General features: G+C 29.8%; 1 protein-coding gene across 1 annotated transcript in view; it reads right to left on the reverse strand.

Moving 5' to 3' along the window:
- Positions 1 to 14687, reverse strand: part of shot (dystonin-like protein short stop) — a 1026404-nt gene that overhangs the window by 151046 nt on the left and 860671 nt on the right. Inside the window, exon 23 of the mRNA XM_089596194.1 lies at positions 1124 to 1201. Coding sequence (XP_089452320.1) covers positions 1124 to 1201 — 78 coding nt within the window. The remainder of the gene's footprint in view (positions 1 to 1123; positions 1202 to 14687) is intronic.

Raw genomic sequence — 14687 nt, forward strand, 5'->3', positions numbered from 1 at the left:
TTAAGTACTTGTTTTTTGAGTTTGAAAGTCAAGTTAGTATTTGTTGACCTAGACTTATCATTGCGTACATTATCTTACGGTGATAACAAGAAATTATACGAATCTCGTGTTTTAATTGTACGGAACTGAGTTGGTTACTAGGAGTCAAATATTAATAGCACCAATTTAGTGAAGTCAGGACGAACAGAACAATTAAGAATGTTATTCTGAAAAATCTTTTTTATAGACTTTTATTGACAACGAATGGAGCCTTACACATGAAAATAAAACAAAGTTTAGCTGTACCAAATACTGAATTATTAAAAACTTAATATTCCTAATAGTTTTATTAACTTTAAAGATTCACCTTATGCCGTTCATTTTTATATAATACAGTACTGTGATCAGTATAAGTTATTCATTATCGTCTTTTTTAAGCAATAACCGATAATTTATATTTTTTAGCATTATTTAATACTCACAGAATGGTTATACATGCCTCAATAATAAAAATTTAATATTCGAAAGGCACTGCAAGAAGCAGTCTTTTCATTGTTAATTAATCAATAAGGTCTTTAAAATCTTTGGTCATGGCCCAAAAATTCTTGAAAAGAAATTGAGTATTCAACACTCAGAATTTCAAAAAACCGTACAAGAAACAGCTACCTAATTATTTATTCAAAGAATGACTGCATGTTGTATAAAAAAAATTTTTTTTATGAAATAACTGATAGCATAGAGAGCATATTGTTAAACAACAGATGATACACAACTTTTTTAATTTACAATCGAGTAATCAGATAAAACAGACTTTTCATTAGCAACCTTTGATAAGACCATAACTACAACATAAAAATCATAATAAAACGTCACATAAAGCATTTATGTGACACTCACAAAAAGAATACGTCTAAAATATTCTAGTCAGTTAAATCAGCACATGAATTTCATACTGCAAATCATTATTTTTAATTTAAAACATTTTCCTTTCTTATGTTTTATAAGGCGAATAGTATTAACTTTTATGAAAAAAATTATTAGTTACGTAAGAATAAAAAATTCTTAAAAATAGGGCCTTCTAGACATAATTTGACGTATTTTTTTTTGTAAGTGACAGTTACTTGCTGCATTAATAAATACTAACCTTTCTTTTGATGGAAAACGTGGACCTATATGAGGTAGCAAAGAATCTGGTGCTTTCTCACGACCTGGACTGGTACGGCTAAACAAGAACATGCTTAATTATTAAATAACGCATATCAAAACTTGAATATGTTATGAAGGTTATTGAATTCCAATTAACAGCTCGTATTTTATAATATATGTATATCATTTTAATACATGCGTGAGATATAATTTTTATTTTACTGTTAAGTCTAATTTTTTTTCGTGCAAAGTCTAGAATGAAAAACAAAATTTTCAAGTTAGTCGAAAAAATTTCATGCAAATATTTAACTTAAACTACACCTGATTTTACAAAAAAACTCTCTTAACGTACGTGATACAATTATTTTAGTAGAAAAATTGCAATCCTAATGGTTTTTGCTTGTTTGTCATCTAACTGTAGCTAACGCCACACGGTTTGCTTAAAGACAAAAATAAAAAAAATTTAAAAAAATTTTCTAATGTATATTTGCAGCTAAGCAATTAAAATATTTCAGCACTTGAAAAAAAAAATAAATCTTAGGTGGAGTGCTAAAAGGTTTGGGTTACTAGATCAGTGAAATTAGCTAATTGGGAAATCAATCTTAGATGTTATTTTTTACAGGTAGTCACGCCGTATGTTTAAAACAGATACATTGATAAGGAACACAGCTGTAAAGTACCTTCTATTACGTATTATTGTTCCTTACATTCTTCTTAATGGAAAAAAATCTAGAAAAATCAAGTTATCAAGGGGGCTATAAAATATATCACAAAATTATTAATTAGTGTCATAACGCTCGTGAAAATTATTGGATCTATTAGGTCAGTTAAGTAGATAATTGATTTTAAAAAAAAATGAAATTTTCAAAAATCAAGTACTAAACTAATTATTTTTCAAAAAAAATAGATTTTTTTTTTAAAAAAGGTTTATGTTTAAGTCTATCTTACACAGTTCTTGCAATTAAAAAGAAACTTTTTTGGGGATTACTTTTGTTGATCTAATGTTAAATATACAGATCCATGAGTCCATTAACCATTTTTTTACTTTTTTTTTTTTTTTAACAAAATAGTATTTGTAAAAATGTGACATTTTCAGAATTTTTTTTCCCCAATATCTTCAAAACAATTAAGAATATCATCATAATTTTTTATACTTTTGTAGCTAGTATTTTTATACAAACTTAAATTACTTTCAAAAATGAGAGTAAGTTTTAACAAAGTTCAGAGAATAAGAGTATGTATTAGTTATGCTATGCCTTTGTTTATTTATACAAAACATTTGAAATTATTACAGTAGTTCATTCAATAGTAAAACCATACAATGCTGTTTTTTTGATGAAAAATGTCATGTTCTGCAAGTTTTTACGTAAATGTTTATGAAACGTGGGGTAAATAAGAGGCACACCCTTATTGAGACTACACTTATTTGTTGTTTTTATCAAATAATAATTTACATTTTTCTTCTCTCGATTGAATAGTTTAAAATTTTTACGACAAAAATCTTGGTTATTCATGATCTAATGTTAACTTTTTTTTTAAAGTTGGGTTAGCGTGATGAAATGACAACATCTAATGCACTTAAAATGTTTTCGTAGTAAATTTTTTATAAACTAAAGTTAAAGACAGCACGTAAGACCTAATATTTCTTTTTATTGAGCAGTTAATCTTTCATTAAAGTGATAGTGACCTGATACTTTTGAAGTTTAGCAGTAACAAAGTCTAAGAAATACTCTTGACAATGATCTTAAAAGCAAGACAACACTATTTACTAACAAAATTTAAGATTTAACTAATGTACGTGCAGGAATACTAAAAGAAACTTCCTTTAAAATCCTAACTCCCACGATCATCAGAGCAAAGCTACGTTTGCTACAAGTATATTAACTTTAATTGTGGTAAGGATACAAAGTCCTTAAATGTAGTTGATTTTCATTGCAAAAGAAAAATTAAAAATGTTTTGCAATTTGTACGAACTCAACTAAAGTTAAAATAATGAAAAAAAACTTCATGGTAAAATCAGTAAAGTAGAGGTGGCGTAAGACGAAGACCTTAAAAAAAGTTATTTTTCACAGCGCTTAGTGGGTCAGATTAAATTACACATCTGAGACCTTTTGGTAAATAAATGCATTTTCTTGGAGGGCTGTGACATTCTTTTTTTCCTTAATAATTAGTTTTAACTTATAAAAAACATATTTTATTTAGTATCAAGACTGCGCGCACTTATGAACTCCATAAAAAAATTTTGAACTTTCTATTTTTGACAGCTTATTTCGTTTACTCAAACCAATTTTGTATCCACTGATTATAATTTTGCAAGCAATCAAATCTACTGTTTTAATATTAACGACAAAAGTCGTTTCATTAACTTATTGATACCATCAATTGGCTTGAAGACATGCTTAAAAAAATTGTCTCTTTTTAATTTTTTTCATTACAATGTTAACAAAAACTGTATTCCTAATTTAAAATAAAGGATACTTCACAGGTATGTTGCTTACCGATAAATCCATGAAATGTATCGAAGGCAACCTTGTAAGAGATCATATCGAATACGTTTATAAATTTTATTATAACTTATACTGTTATTAAAACTTAATGTAACAATAGCATTGTGCGATCAAAATTTTTTTGTTTTGTTAATCTGTCAATACTTCTCTTCCACCTGATAACTGAAAATTTGTTTTGACTCCTCTTACTGCATCAAGCTATTGTTTTAAAAGTTGTTTTTTTAATTTAAATTCTTTGTTTTTTTGCATGCTTTGTCATAATACCAGAATATTGTTAACTCAACAACATTTACGTGTTGATTGATTAAATAAAGAATTTATTTTAAGATTTGTAAATGTATGGTTCATCATGATTTTTGGAAGCGAAGCTTCTTATGCAGGGCCCTCACTTAACGAAAATAAGGGAAAGCGTAAAACTTTTTCTTGCCCATTTCAACCCTGTTTGTCCCCCACCACCACATGCACTCTAGACAGCAAAAGAATTATATATATATATCCCTATATTATATAGCTGTATTGACGAAAGTGAGTGTCAGCCCCCCCGCCCCCCCCCCGCTCCCCCCCAATTTACGTAGTTATTTTCCTGTTTTAACGTCATTTTTGATCAAATTATATTTGAGTGAGCTCCCCCCCGCTGCCCCTCGCTCGCCAACCCCCCCAAAAAATTACTTATTTATAGAATGTTTTACCATTATAAATGTTAAAAAATATACGTAATTTAGTACCCAAGTCATACCTCGTTTTGAGGGTTTTTTAAGTCATTGATCATAGGTCTTCTTCTGTCTTTTTGCTCCACCTTACTCACTATATGTCTCTGAAGTACCATTATTTGTTTAACTTGATTGAACTTTTACATTTCAAATCTCTTTCTGGTCCATGTTTACTTTACCCAAATATAAAATTCTTGATTACCTTAGAACTTTATTAAAAAAAAGACACAATTGAGGAGGAGGTATAATTAAATAGACAAATACAATTAAGCTTTTGAAACACTAATTCATTCTGTTAACTTAATGTTGTGACATTTCATGTGTCGTTTTAACCCATCTGTTCTTTTAAAACCCTTTCCACATTTTTCACATATTTGTTTTTCATGGTTTTCATGAATTAACATACGTCTGTTTAAATGTGACGATCTTTGAAGTTACATATTTTTGAAATACTGAAAAATTCCTTGCTAAGCAATATTTTTAGTTTCTGATTTATACTCGGATTTAATTTGAATAAAAATTCTTTTTGGATTCTTACATCTTAATAAAGCAACGTATAAATGTCCGTAAGAAAATAAAGGTTTTCTAATATACAATCCTAAGGAATCAAAACTCTGTTTTTCTGATTTGTTGATAAACGTAGAACATGCTAATACAAAGGGAAACTGTTTCCTATAGAAGACAAAAGGTAATGATGATGATGAGGTGCCAGTATTCAATTTTATTCTAGGAATATTAACTTTGCACTTTTTTTTCTTCCGTTGTTATTTCGGCTTCTATATTATACTTAAATAATTTTTTCATTTTTAATCTTGTGCTTCCACAGAGATCGTCTGATATACTTAAAGTTCTCATTAACACTACTCTAGCATTTATTTTTAATTTTTGTTCGTGTGGTTTAAAACCTTCTCTGCATTGATAAATACACGAGTAATGTCGGTATTTTGTCTACTCAATCTGTTAGTGGGGGGTTGGCGAGCGGAGCGCGCAGGGGGGCGTTAGCCCTACTAATATATATATATATATATGTGTGTGTGTGTGTGTGTGTGTGTGTGTATGTGTGTGTGTGTGTATACTGTTTGGTAGCAAGCGCGCAAGCTCTCTCTTAATTTTGCTCAGCATCACCAAACTGCACTAAAATTCAAAAGTGAAATACGGCAAAAAACTCAAAAATAAAAAAGGGTTAGTAAAAATTTCCAAGATAACATATGAGCTCGAAAAATATTGAAAAATCCTAATTGGAAATTTTCTACGTAAACACCCAAGCTAGCATACATTGGTCCTCGTGTGGCGAATGCGTTGCAGAAGATGGTGGCGTGATGTTTTAGGAGAAGAGCTCGGCCCTACCTAGACATTTTAAGTTGTCTACATCTATAAATTTATAAGCAGTAATTGTATATACCTATATAGGTACATTTTACAGAATAATTTTTCATAAAATTTTTACAACTTTTCAAAATTTAAAGAAAATTGCTATCGATTAACAAAATTAAATAATTTTTTACATAATGGTCGCATAGAACTTCGATCATTTAGAAAAATTTTTACTTTAAAATCACTTTGACTATTCTCACTCAATCTGGTTGCTTTCAAAGCATGACATACTTATGTATTTTTTTGCTAGTTTACTCATATTTTTTTAGCATGTGTTAAAATATCAAATATTGAGAAATAACATGATGACAAATCGTGTTCAGCATGGGCTCTTATAAAACGGCTGCCAAATCAGCATTAAAAATTGTGATAAAAATATTACGTGTCAACAAAACTTACAGGACTGATACAAATCGTATATGTGCTGTTATGGAACGGCTGCCGAATCAGCATTAAAAGCTATGACAAAAATAACACGTGTCAACAAAACTTACAGGACTGATACAAATCTACTCAAGGAGTAATCGTGCAAGGTTGCAACCCATGTTATAATACTTCTAACAGATTTAAACATTGAAATGATTAAAATCGTCTTAAAAATCACTCATTACGTGAGTATTCTTATATACCTATACATTTTATTTAAGGTATCGGTAATGTAGTTACCTACCAAAAATACATTAACTAGGTAACATCCTTAAGGACGTTGCCCTGTTTATGCAAAAAATCACAAAACTAGTTAAAACTTCAAAGTATGGTAGATAAGAGTATTCTGCAGTTATTTCTAGTTAACTAATTTTTTTTTTTTTTTTTTTTTTTAATTTGTAATTTCATGTGTTTTTTCATAAAGCATTATATATGGCATCACCAATCTAAAATACCTTTTGTAAAGCCATATATAAAACCACATGGAATGCCGAATGGCTTTCCCGAAGTAATTACGTATGGAACTCTGTCATCAATTTTACAGGTGAGTAGCCTAGTTAAAATTTCCGATCGGGAATATGTGTAAACATGAAGTTTCGAAACGGCGCAAAAATCTGAAAGTATTTCAAACAAGACGGCAAAAGTAAGCACGATAAATTTTTATAAATATAAAATAATGAATAACCATAAATAAAAGTTGTATTTTTAAAATAAAACAATATAAAATTACTAAAAATAACATAATTCAAACGAATACTTTCTTTATAAAAACCTTATCAAAGCTTTGCTTTTTTCATAGGTTTCACGACCTATTGTTTTTTTTTTTTTATTATCAAATCAAATAAAAATGACTGATAAGTCAATTTAATGCTAGAGTTTCTAGTTGACAGGATACTTCAATAACATTACTTTGATAAATTTTGTACAATAGTTAACATTAAACTAAACAGTAAAGTCGTCGAAATTTTTTTTTTATTTTAAAAAACTTCTCTGATTGAAGTTTGATTTGACCAAGATAACTGTATTTTGTAATTTCATGCATTTTTTGCAACTTTAACAGTTTTTTAAGGCTAAATTTGGAATTTTTTCACTAATTTTTTCGTTTTTCTTTCAAATAAAAATGAAATTTACTTCATAACTTTCGATATTTATTAGTTTCCGGAGACAAAATATATTAAAAAGTAGTGATCATTTGCAATAAAGCAAAATCAACCGTGTAATAAAAGATTAAGAATAATACTGTGAGATCCTACTATCAAGCATAGTGTACATGTATTTTAAAGGCAAATATTTGAAAATGGTAGTCAACTCCAAAATAGTACAATTGAGACTTTAATTTCCTATAAAATCTGACACAATATGGTAAACTTAAAGCTGATTTAATAGTATACGATGAAAATAAAAATTTCTACGATTTCTAAGAAGTTTCAATTTTGATAATGTCAAAAAATTATTGTAAAAAATCTATATCTAAAGACGTTCAACTTACACATTCAATATATTAGTTATTTACGTAACAAGTGCGGAAAGGACGATTTCCCGCCCGAGTTACGTACAAGTTTTTTCGCAATAAGTGGGAGGAAAATCGGTGTTTTCCGCACTTGTTACGTAAATAACTAATATATTGAATGTGTAAGTTGAACGTCTTTAGATATAGATTTTTTACAATAATTTTTTGACATTATCAAAATTGAAACTTCTTAGAAATCGTAGAAATAGATTTTCCCACATAGTGTGTGGAAAATTTTTTCCGCACAGTATGTGGAAAAGGTGTGAGGCAAAGGTTTTTCTGCACAGTATGCGTAAAATATTTTCCGCACACTATATTGGAAAATCGATTTCCCACACTAATATCAGTGCGGAAAACACCTTTTTTCCGCACACTATTGCGAAAAAAGAATTACATCTTAGGGCATCTGTTTTCACGTTTTTTTACGAAAAACTGGAACAATTTTTTTTAATTAACTCACACAGAGATGAAAGACTGTCTTATGTTATCACGTCTAAAATGTTCTAATTGTTACGTTCATTTCTGATTTGTACCGATTTGTCAAGTTCAATCTTACTAATAGTTTCATCCTTAGCGATTAATAATGCTTGAGAGAAATGGAAAGTGAAATTGAAAGTGTTGGTAGTCAGAAGCATGCCACGCATAAGCCATAGATCAAAAATTGATACATCTTTGCTTAGTCTGCCAACACTATCACATCATTGATGAAAGATATACATAGGTTGAGTATATAATATAATAACAAAAAAAAAGACTTTAGTCAGTTGCAGTTAAGGGGATCAAGAGGATCATTTAAAGGGGCGACGAAGGGAGAGTCCCCCCCGACCCATACAACTTAATCCCCTATACCGTTCACCTCCTATTGCACCCAACAAACTTAACATTTAACTAAAGTTTGACGTTAGCGTTACTTAAAATGTACGATAACATACCTTAAAAGTTTGCTCATTTAATTATCAAACAATAATAAACCGACGGGTAGATTTTTTCCTGAATATCTTTGAATTTTCCAAAAATTTTTATATACGTAAATGTAAAATCAAGGTTACGTCCCATAAGGGCTTATGTTAATCACATGATTTTCATTTGTATAACTCTTTTAAAAATTACCTATAACAAACATGTAAGGAAGTCATATAAGTTCTACAAATTTTATACTATTTAAAAAACTGAAAATCATCGTGATCTCTGCATTTTACTATTGCTCGCAAACGTCCTTAAGATATGATCAAATAAATAATCGCAGTATAAACCCTTCGATATAAGTTTAGAGCATATACTACTGGAGGCAGCATTCAGTAAGAAAAAAGTGTAGCCAGGCAGAAGGAATAAAATGACATGCTATCTCTCTCACTAGCAATGCGTTGATTGGTTACAACGTCTCTGTATACATAGATGTACGTATGTGAACAATAGTGTAAGGTGTTGGGAGCACGTGTATATCGTGCCTTCGTCTGCTAATTTGCATATAAAGCGAAGCTAAAAGTGACGTTTTTTTTAGTTAACGCTTTCATCTTGTTTCTTACTATTAATAAGCCTTACCTCAAACGAAAATGAAAATCTCGAAAATCTCGAAAATCTCGAACGAAAAAAAAGAAAGAAGCAAGATAAAAGCGTTAACCTAATTAAACGTCACTTCAGCTTCAGTTTATATACAAATTAGCAGACGAAGGCACAATATACACGTGCTCCCAACACCTCACACTACTGTCACATACATCTATGTATACAGAGACGTTGTAACCAATCAACGCATTGCTAGGGAGAGAGAGAGAGCATGTCATTATACTCCTCCTGCCTCGCTAACTTTTTTCTTACTGAATGCTGCCTCCAGTAGCATATGCTCTAAGGATATAAGCCCTCAGGAAAGTAATAACTAAGCATTTTTTTTTACTCCAGATTTAGATCATACTTCATGAAAAAATATGAATGTATTTTTTTTTAATTTCATGACTAATACGCCTGCTGTTAGTAACTGTCACCAATTTTGAATTTTTTTTTCAACTGCCAATTTTTAGAGCAAAAACTAAGGTGGTGATAATAACAGAAATATATGTATTCATAAGGATTTTTTTTTTTTAATACTAAAAAATATGATTAGAAATTCTAAGGTAAACTTTACTTTTTTCTAATTTTATAGGTCAAAATTAATTTTTCAATAAATATGACATTTTTTTAAGTTATACTTCTAAAAGCGAGATATGCATAAATGTGAACTAGCAAATTTACAAACTTTACCCTACAGAAATATATGACGGAAGGAAATTTTCAATTATAATTATAGAATTAAAAAAAAAAACAAAAGCACATTGTACACGGTATTTCAACTTACAACATCGGTCATACAAACCGAGCACCGTATCATTTAGCTACAAGCCATCTTTAAGGTAGGACCTCCGCCTAAATCTGGGGTACAAGACTGATGTAATTAAATAGATAAAGACCCGCTGAATCCAATGGTACCTTCAGTTATGCCCGATAACGGACAAAATCTCGAGATATTAAAGCTCAAAGTTCGAATGTTTTATACAGGCACATACAAAAAAACGAGAAAAAAGTGACGTAATCACATATTACGAATAAAAAACAAAAATCTGAGTGAAGTGAGTATATGGAACTTGTAGAGAAAATCCTCTTGTTTCAGATCGTGTTAAGCACAATATGGGTTGACGGCCAATTTCTCGAGATATTTAACAAAAACGAACGTAAATACTGGTTTTGTGATTACGAGAGGAAGTCGGGGAATCCGCCATATTGGTATATGTTAGCGCACGGTTTTTTTAAAGCGAGTAGTAACGAAAATGCTTGTGGTGTCAATTTTTTTTTTTTGTTTTTTGATGTTCATTCATTATTTCAAAAATACTTTACTGACAAAAATAACGAAAAGTAAAATTACTACTAAAAAATAACTACTCTGTCACATTAGCAGACGTACGTGTTTACGCACTGATGCAGGTACACACGTCGTCTGCATTATCGACACTGCTGCCAAAGTCAAACTCGAACTCGCGCAGTAATTTGACTAGTACGGTACTCGGAGGTCCTACCTTAAAAGGTGATTACCTCTTTTTTTTTTAATACATTGTGGTTCGTTTTTTATTCATAATTTAAATCCCTTATCACTGTTAATTATTTAATTCATTTAAAAATTTTTAATTCATTATTTACAATAATAAATGTTTTACTTGATGCAATAAATTTTTAAGATTTCGAAATAATTCTTTTAGCAGCAGGTTTTTTCCATACAAATTAATATTTACTTTAATTTTATTAATTTGTTAATTTTTAAATAAATACATAACTGTTTATCTAACTTTTTAAATATTTTTTTCTATATTATTTAGAGCATATTTTAACATTGTTTTAATAGTTATTCGTTATAGGTCCGTTTATACGAGGTTTTGCAGATATATTATTTGATTTCCATCACTTCTTATGGTAATAAAATTTATTTATTTGGGAACAACGTAATGTTATTAGTTAAGCTACGTTAACTGGCACGTCAGTTGACAGAGATAAGCGAAATCAATGACACTTACTTCATTATTTTTTCATGTTTATTCAAGTTTTTTTAAACGTTTTACTCGAGTCAGCTACTGATGCACACGTAGGGCTGGTAAAGATTTTTTTGGTGGCAAAACGCGTACGCGAGTCAACGAGCGTGTAATGGAAAAATAGTGTAAGCAGCACCTTTTTCTTATTTTTTAGCACACGTATGCTCTAACTAACGTATTAGCAGTAACTGCCCCACATGACCCTTGAAGCCCTAACAATTCAACAGCGCTATTGGAATTTACTGTAGTTTTTCAGCACCCTTGACTCAGCGTGAAAAATTCGGAATTAGAGCTAATAGTCTCAACAACGCATACAAAATGTAGACGATATAAATTACGTTTGATGTATAATGTTGCTAATAAATACTCTTAAGGAAAATTTAAAAGCATGTTGGTCTAAACATGAAGGTACTAAAAACAACTTCATGAATAAAGTTTTTATAAAGATTAAAGTCCAATGTGCTGATAGACTTTTAAGGCGCTTTTTCAAAATATTAGTTCCTTAATACTTAAACGTTAGGTTAGCATATAAGTCTAAGTTCAGCGTTTATATAAATAACTTACATAAATAATATTTACTTGATGATGTGTAAGGAAGGAGAAAACTCCTAGCCACCGTATTAACCACACTGGAATGTTTGCATGAGACACACGACATTTAAAATACGAGAAGATCAGCTATAATTTCTGCCCAAAAAAATTCTCACATAATTTTTCTTATCCTCACACAGAGTAAAACATTGAATTTCTACAGACCTCCACCCCCCTTATCGTGCATTGTATGTTTTTTTTTTTTTTATAATTTTTAAGTTTGTATGCATTGAATGTAGTACGTCTCAACTGAAAAAAAATTTTTAACTGAAATATTTATTTACTTTTTAATTAGTTGTCAGTTTACTCAAATGAAAAAAGTTTGTATGGCATTTTAGAATTGAAAATTTTTTTAAATTAAAATTGAAATTAAGAAGATATTACTAAACTACACTAACTCTGGACAACTTACATACGATAACTTATAATATCACATTGTGCTTGGCAATAATGTTTTATAATAGAAAACTCCTGAATTTTTTGGAATCAAGTGAAATTTTATAAAACTAATAACAAAAATAAAATAAATAAACAATGAAGTAATTAAATACAAACAATTATGTAGTTTCCGGTATTTAAATAGCTCGTAATTTAGTTCAGATCAGAGGCAAAAATTAGTAGGATAATTGCTGACTTCAATGCTACGAGGTGTGTCTAGTAGTTTCCATTGATTCGAGTACCCCGTCACGGCAAAGTTGGCGAACCAGTGGCACATTTTTTAGTAAAGTTTTACTATAGGAACTTAGTTATAGAACAAGAGGTATTATGGTTTATAATTATTTACATTTATATCCTAAAATTTCTTTGTACAACAAGGTAACAAAAAGTACTAATAAACTAGAAAAAGTAAGCATTTTTAACATTAAAGCTCACAATTAAGGAGAAAAAGTTTAAAGAACTCCTTATGTCTAACAAAATAACAAATAACTTTAATTATTTATTGTTCAAAATGTTTGTTTGGTTATAATTTTTGTAGTCTAAAATTAAAACGCAGTTATATACCTAATTAAGTATTTAATCTTATCAATCTCTGTCAGAGGTAATTGCGTATACTTATACTGTGGTGCTTCATGGCACTAGCATCTAAGGGAAAAAGTAAAAACTACAGTATCAATATTGGAACCTGGCTTATAAAACACTAACACCATCTGAGGAATGATTAAAAAATGAATAATTTATTAAAATCAGTCCTTATTACAGCAATATTTACCAACACCAAGTTTTATGTCATGATAGTCACATCACTGGCATCGTTTTTTTCTTTACACTAGGTTTCTATACAGATAACTCCTGCGATAAACTATAACTGACTATATAATCACCTGAGCAATGGTCTCTCATTACTTCTTGTATCGATTTCAAGTGATACAAAAAATCAGTAATGAATATGAAACAAAGATTTACACAATTAAGTTAATAAACGTATGAGTACGGATAGTAAGCAAGCATATACTGAATGAGTATATATATATATGTGCTAAAGGTGGTTTTAGTAACAATGCAGGAGCACTTTTTGTAATTAAATTAAATAGTAGAAATATTTTCTCATACTGTAAAATATTAAATAAAAAAATTTTAAATTTCAGCTATTTGTTCAATAATTTCAGGTCCATGAGTTTACTCAAGGGTGTATATGGCCCATGTGTTTTTGGAACTACAAAAAAATTGAAAGTTCATCAAAAAAAGCATAACAAACCTTACAAATGTAAAGTATGCAATATAGTTAAAATAAAAAAAATTTATTACGTACACCAAGTAGGGCAGCACACATACGGTAAAATTATACGTTGTTTTATCTATGACCGAAAATTAACAAGAGCAACACATTTAAGTAGACATTTACACACATGTAATCCAGAGCATTAGCTATTTTGAACAGAAGATTAAATGTCTATGTGTACCCGTCAATACATTGAAATATTCATGTAAATTAAAAAGTAAAAAAATACAAAATAAAACTGATAAATAACAATACTTTTTTTTTTTTTTTTTAATATTTCAAGTACTATGCTGGAAATTTCTTTTCATCAAGTTAAATCATCATTTCTCATTTACATTTATTATAAACCTTCCTTTATTGTTCACCACAGACTAACTGAAGCTGATTTTTTGTAACAACCATACTTAACTTATGTGAAAGGTATTTATTATATCTTCTTATAAAATTGTCATTATTACTTATACAATTTGTGTTTTATTAATGAAAAAAGTCTTTTATTATTTATTCAAAACCTTTTTCCTCTTAGTTTACTATTAGAAATTGAGCAAGTCAATTAGCGTAAGATTTCCCTGTACTGTGTATGATATAAGACTCTAAATAACTAGCCAATCATAGGCGTACAAAAGTCTCGTCAACGCACCAATCAGTGAGCTTCATGAACAATCACTCTGTGTCATCCACTTGCCGCTGCGTGGCAGTCCGCCAGTCACGCTTGAGCATACCGGTTCGTAAATCTGCTGTCTCCGCTTACACTTATATGTCGTGTATTACTTCTTCGTTCAAGTTACTTCAATTCTAGTGAATGAACAGTTTTATTTATTGCATTAGCTTAGGTATAAATTTACTTGCGTTATCATAAGAATTGCGTAGTACAATTTAAAACTGTTAAAATGGTGCAACAATTTCTACATACAGATATTCAGGGTCAATAAATTATATATTTTTGTTAATCATGTGATAAGTGTGTGCTAAATTATTTACACTTGGCCATATCTCCATTATACTCCTCTTCTACTAAATCCGGTGGATACCAACTATCATACAGTCCACATGGAACATTGATCTCGAACATCGTCCTTTGAGCCGGATTCAGTATTGTGAGGGGTTTCTTTCGGCCATTCGGTACCATAGTGCTGCGTGTCTCGATCAAAGTCAGCCATTTTGGCCTTC

The sequence above is a fragment of the Copidosoma floridanum genome, unplaced genomic scaffold, assembly GCF_036245765.1.
Source record: "Copidosoma floridanum isolate Cflo_tuat_1 unplaced genomic scaffold, Cflo_Japanese_pri ptg000030l, whole genome shotgun sequence".
Lineage (NCBI taxonomy): Eukaryota > Metazoa > Arthropoda > Insecta > Hymenoptera > Encyrtidae > Copidosoma > Copidosoma floridanum.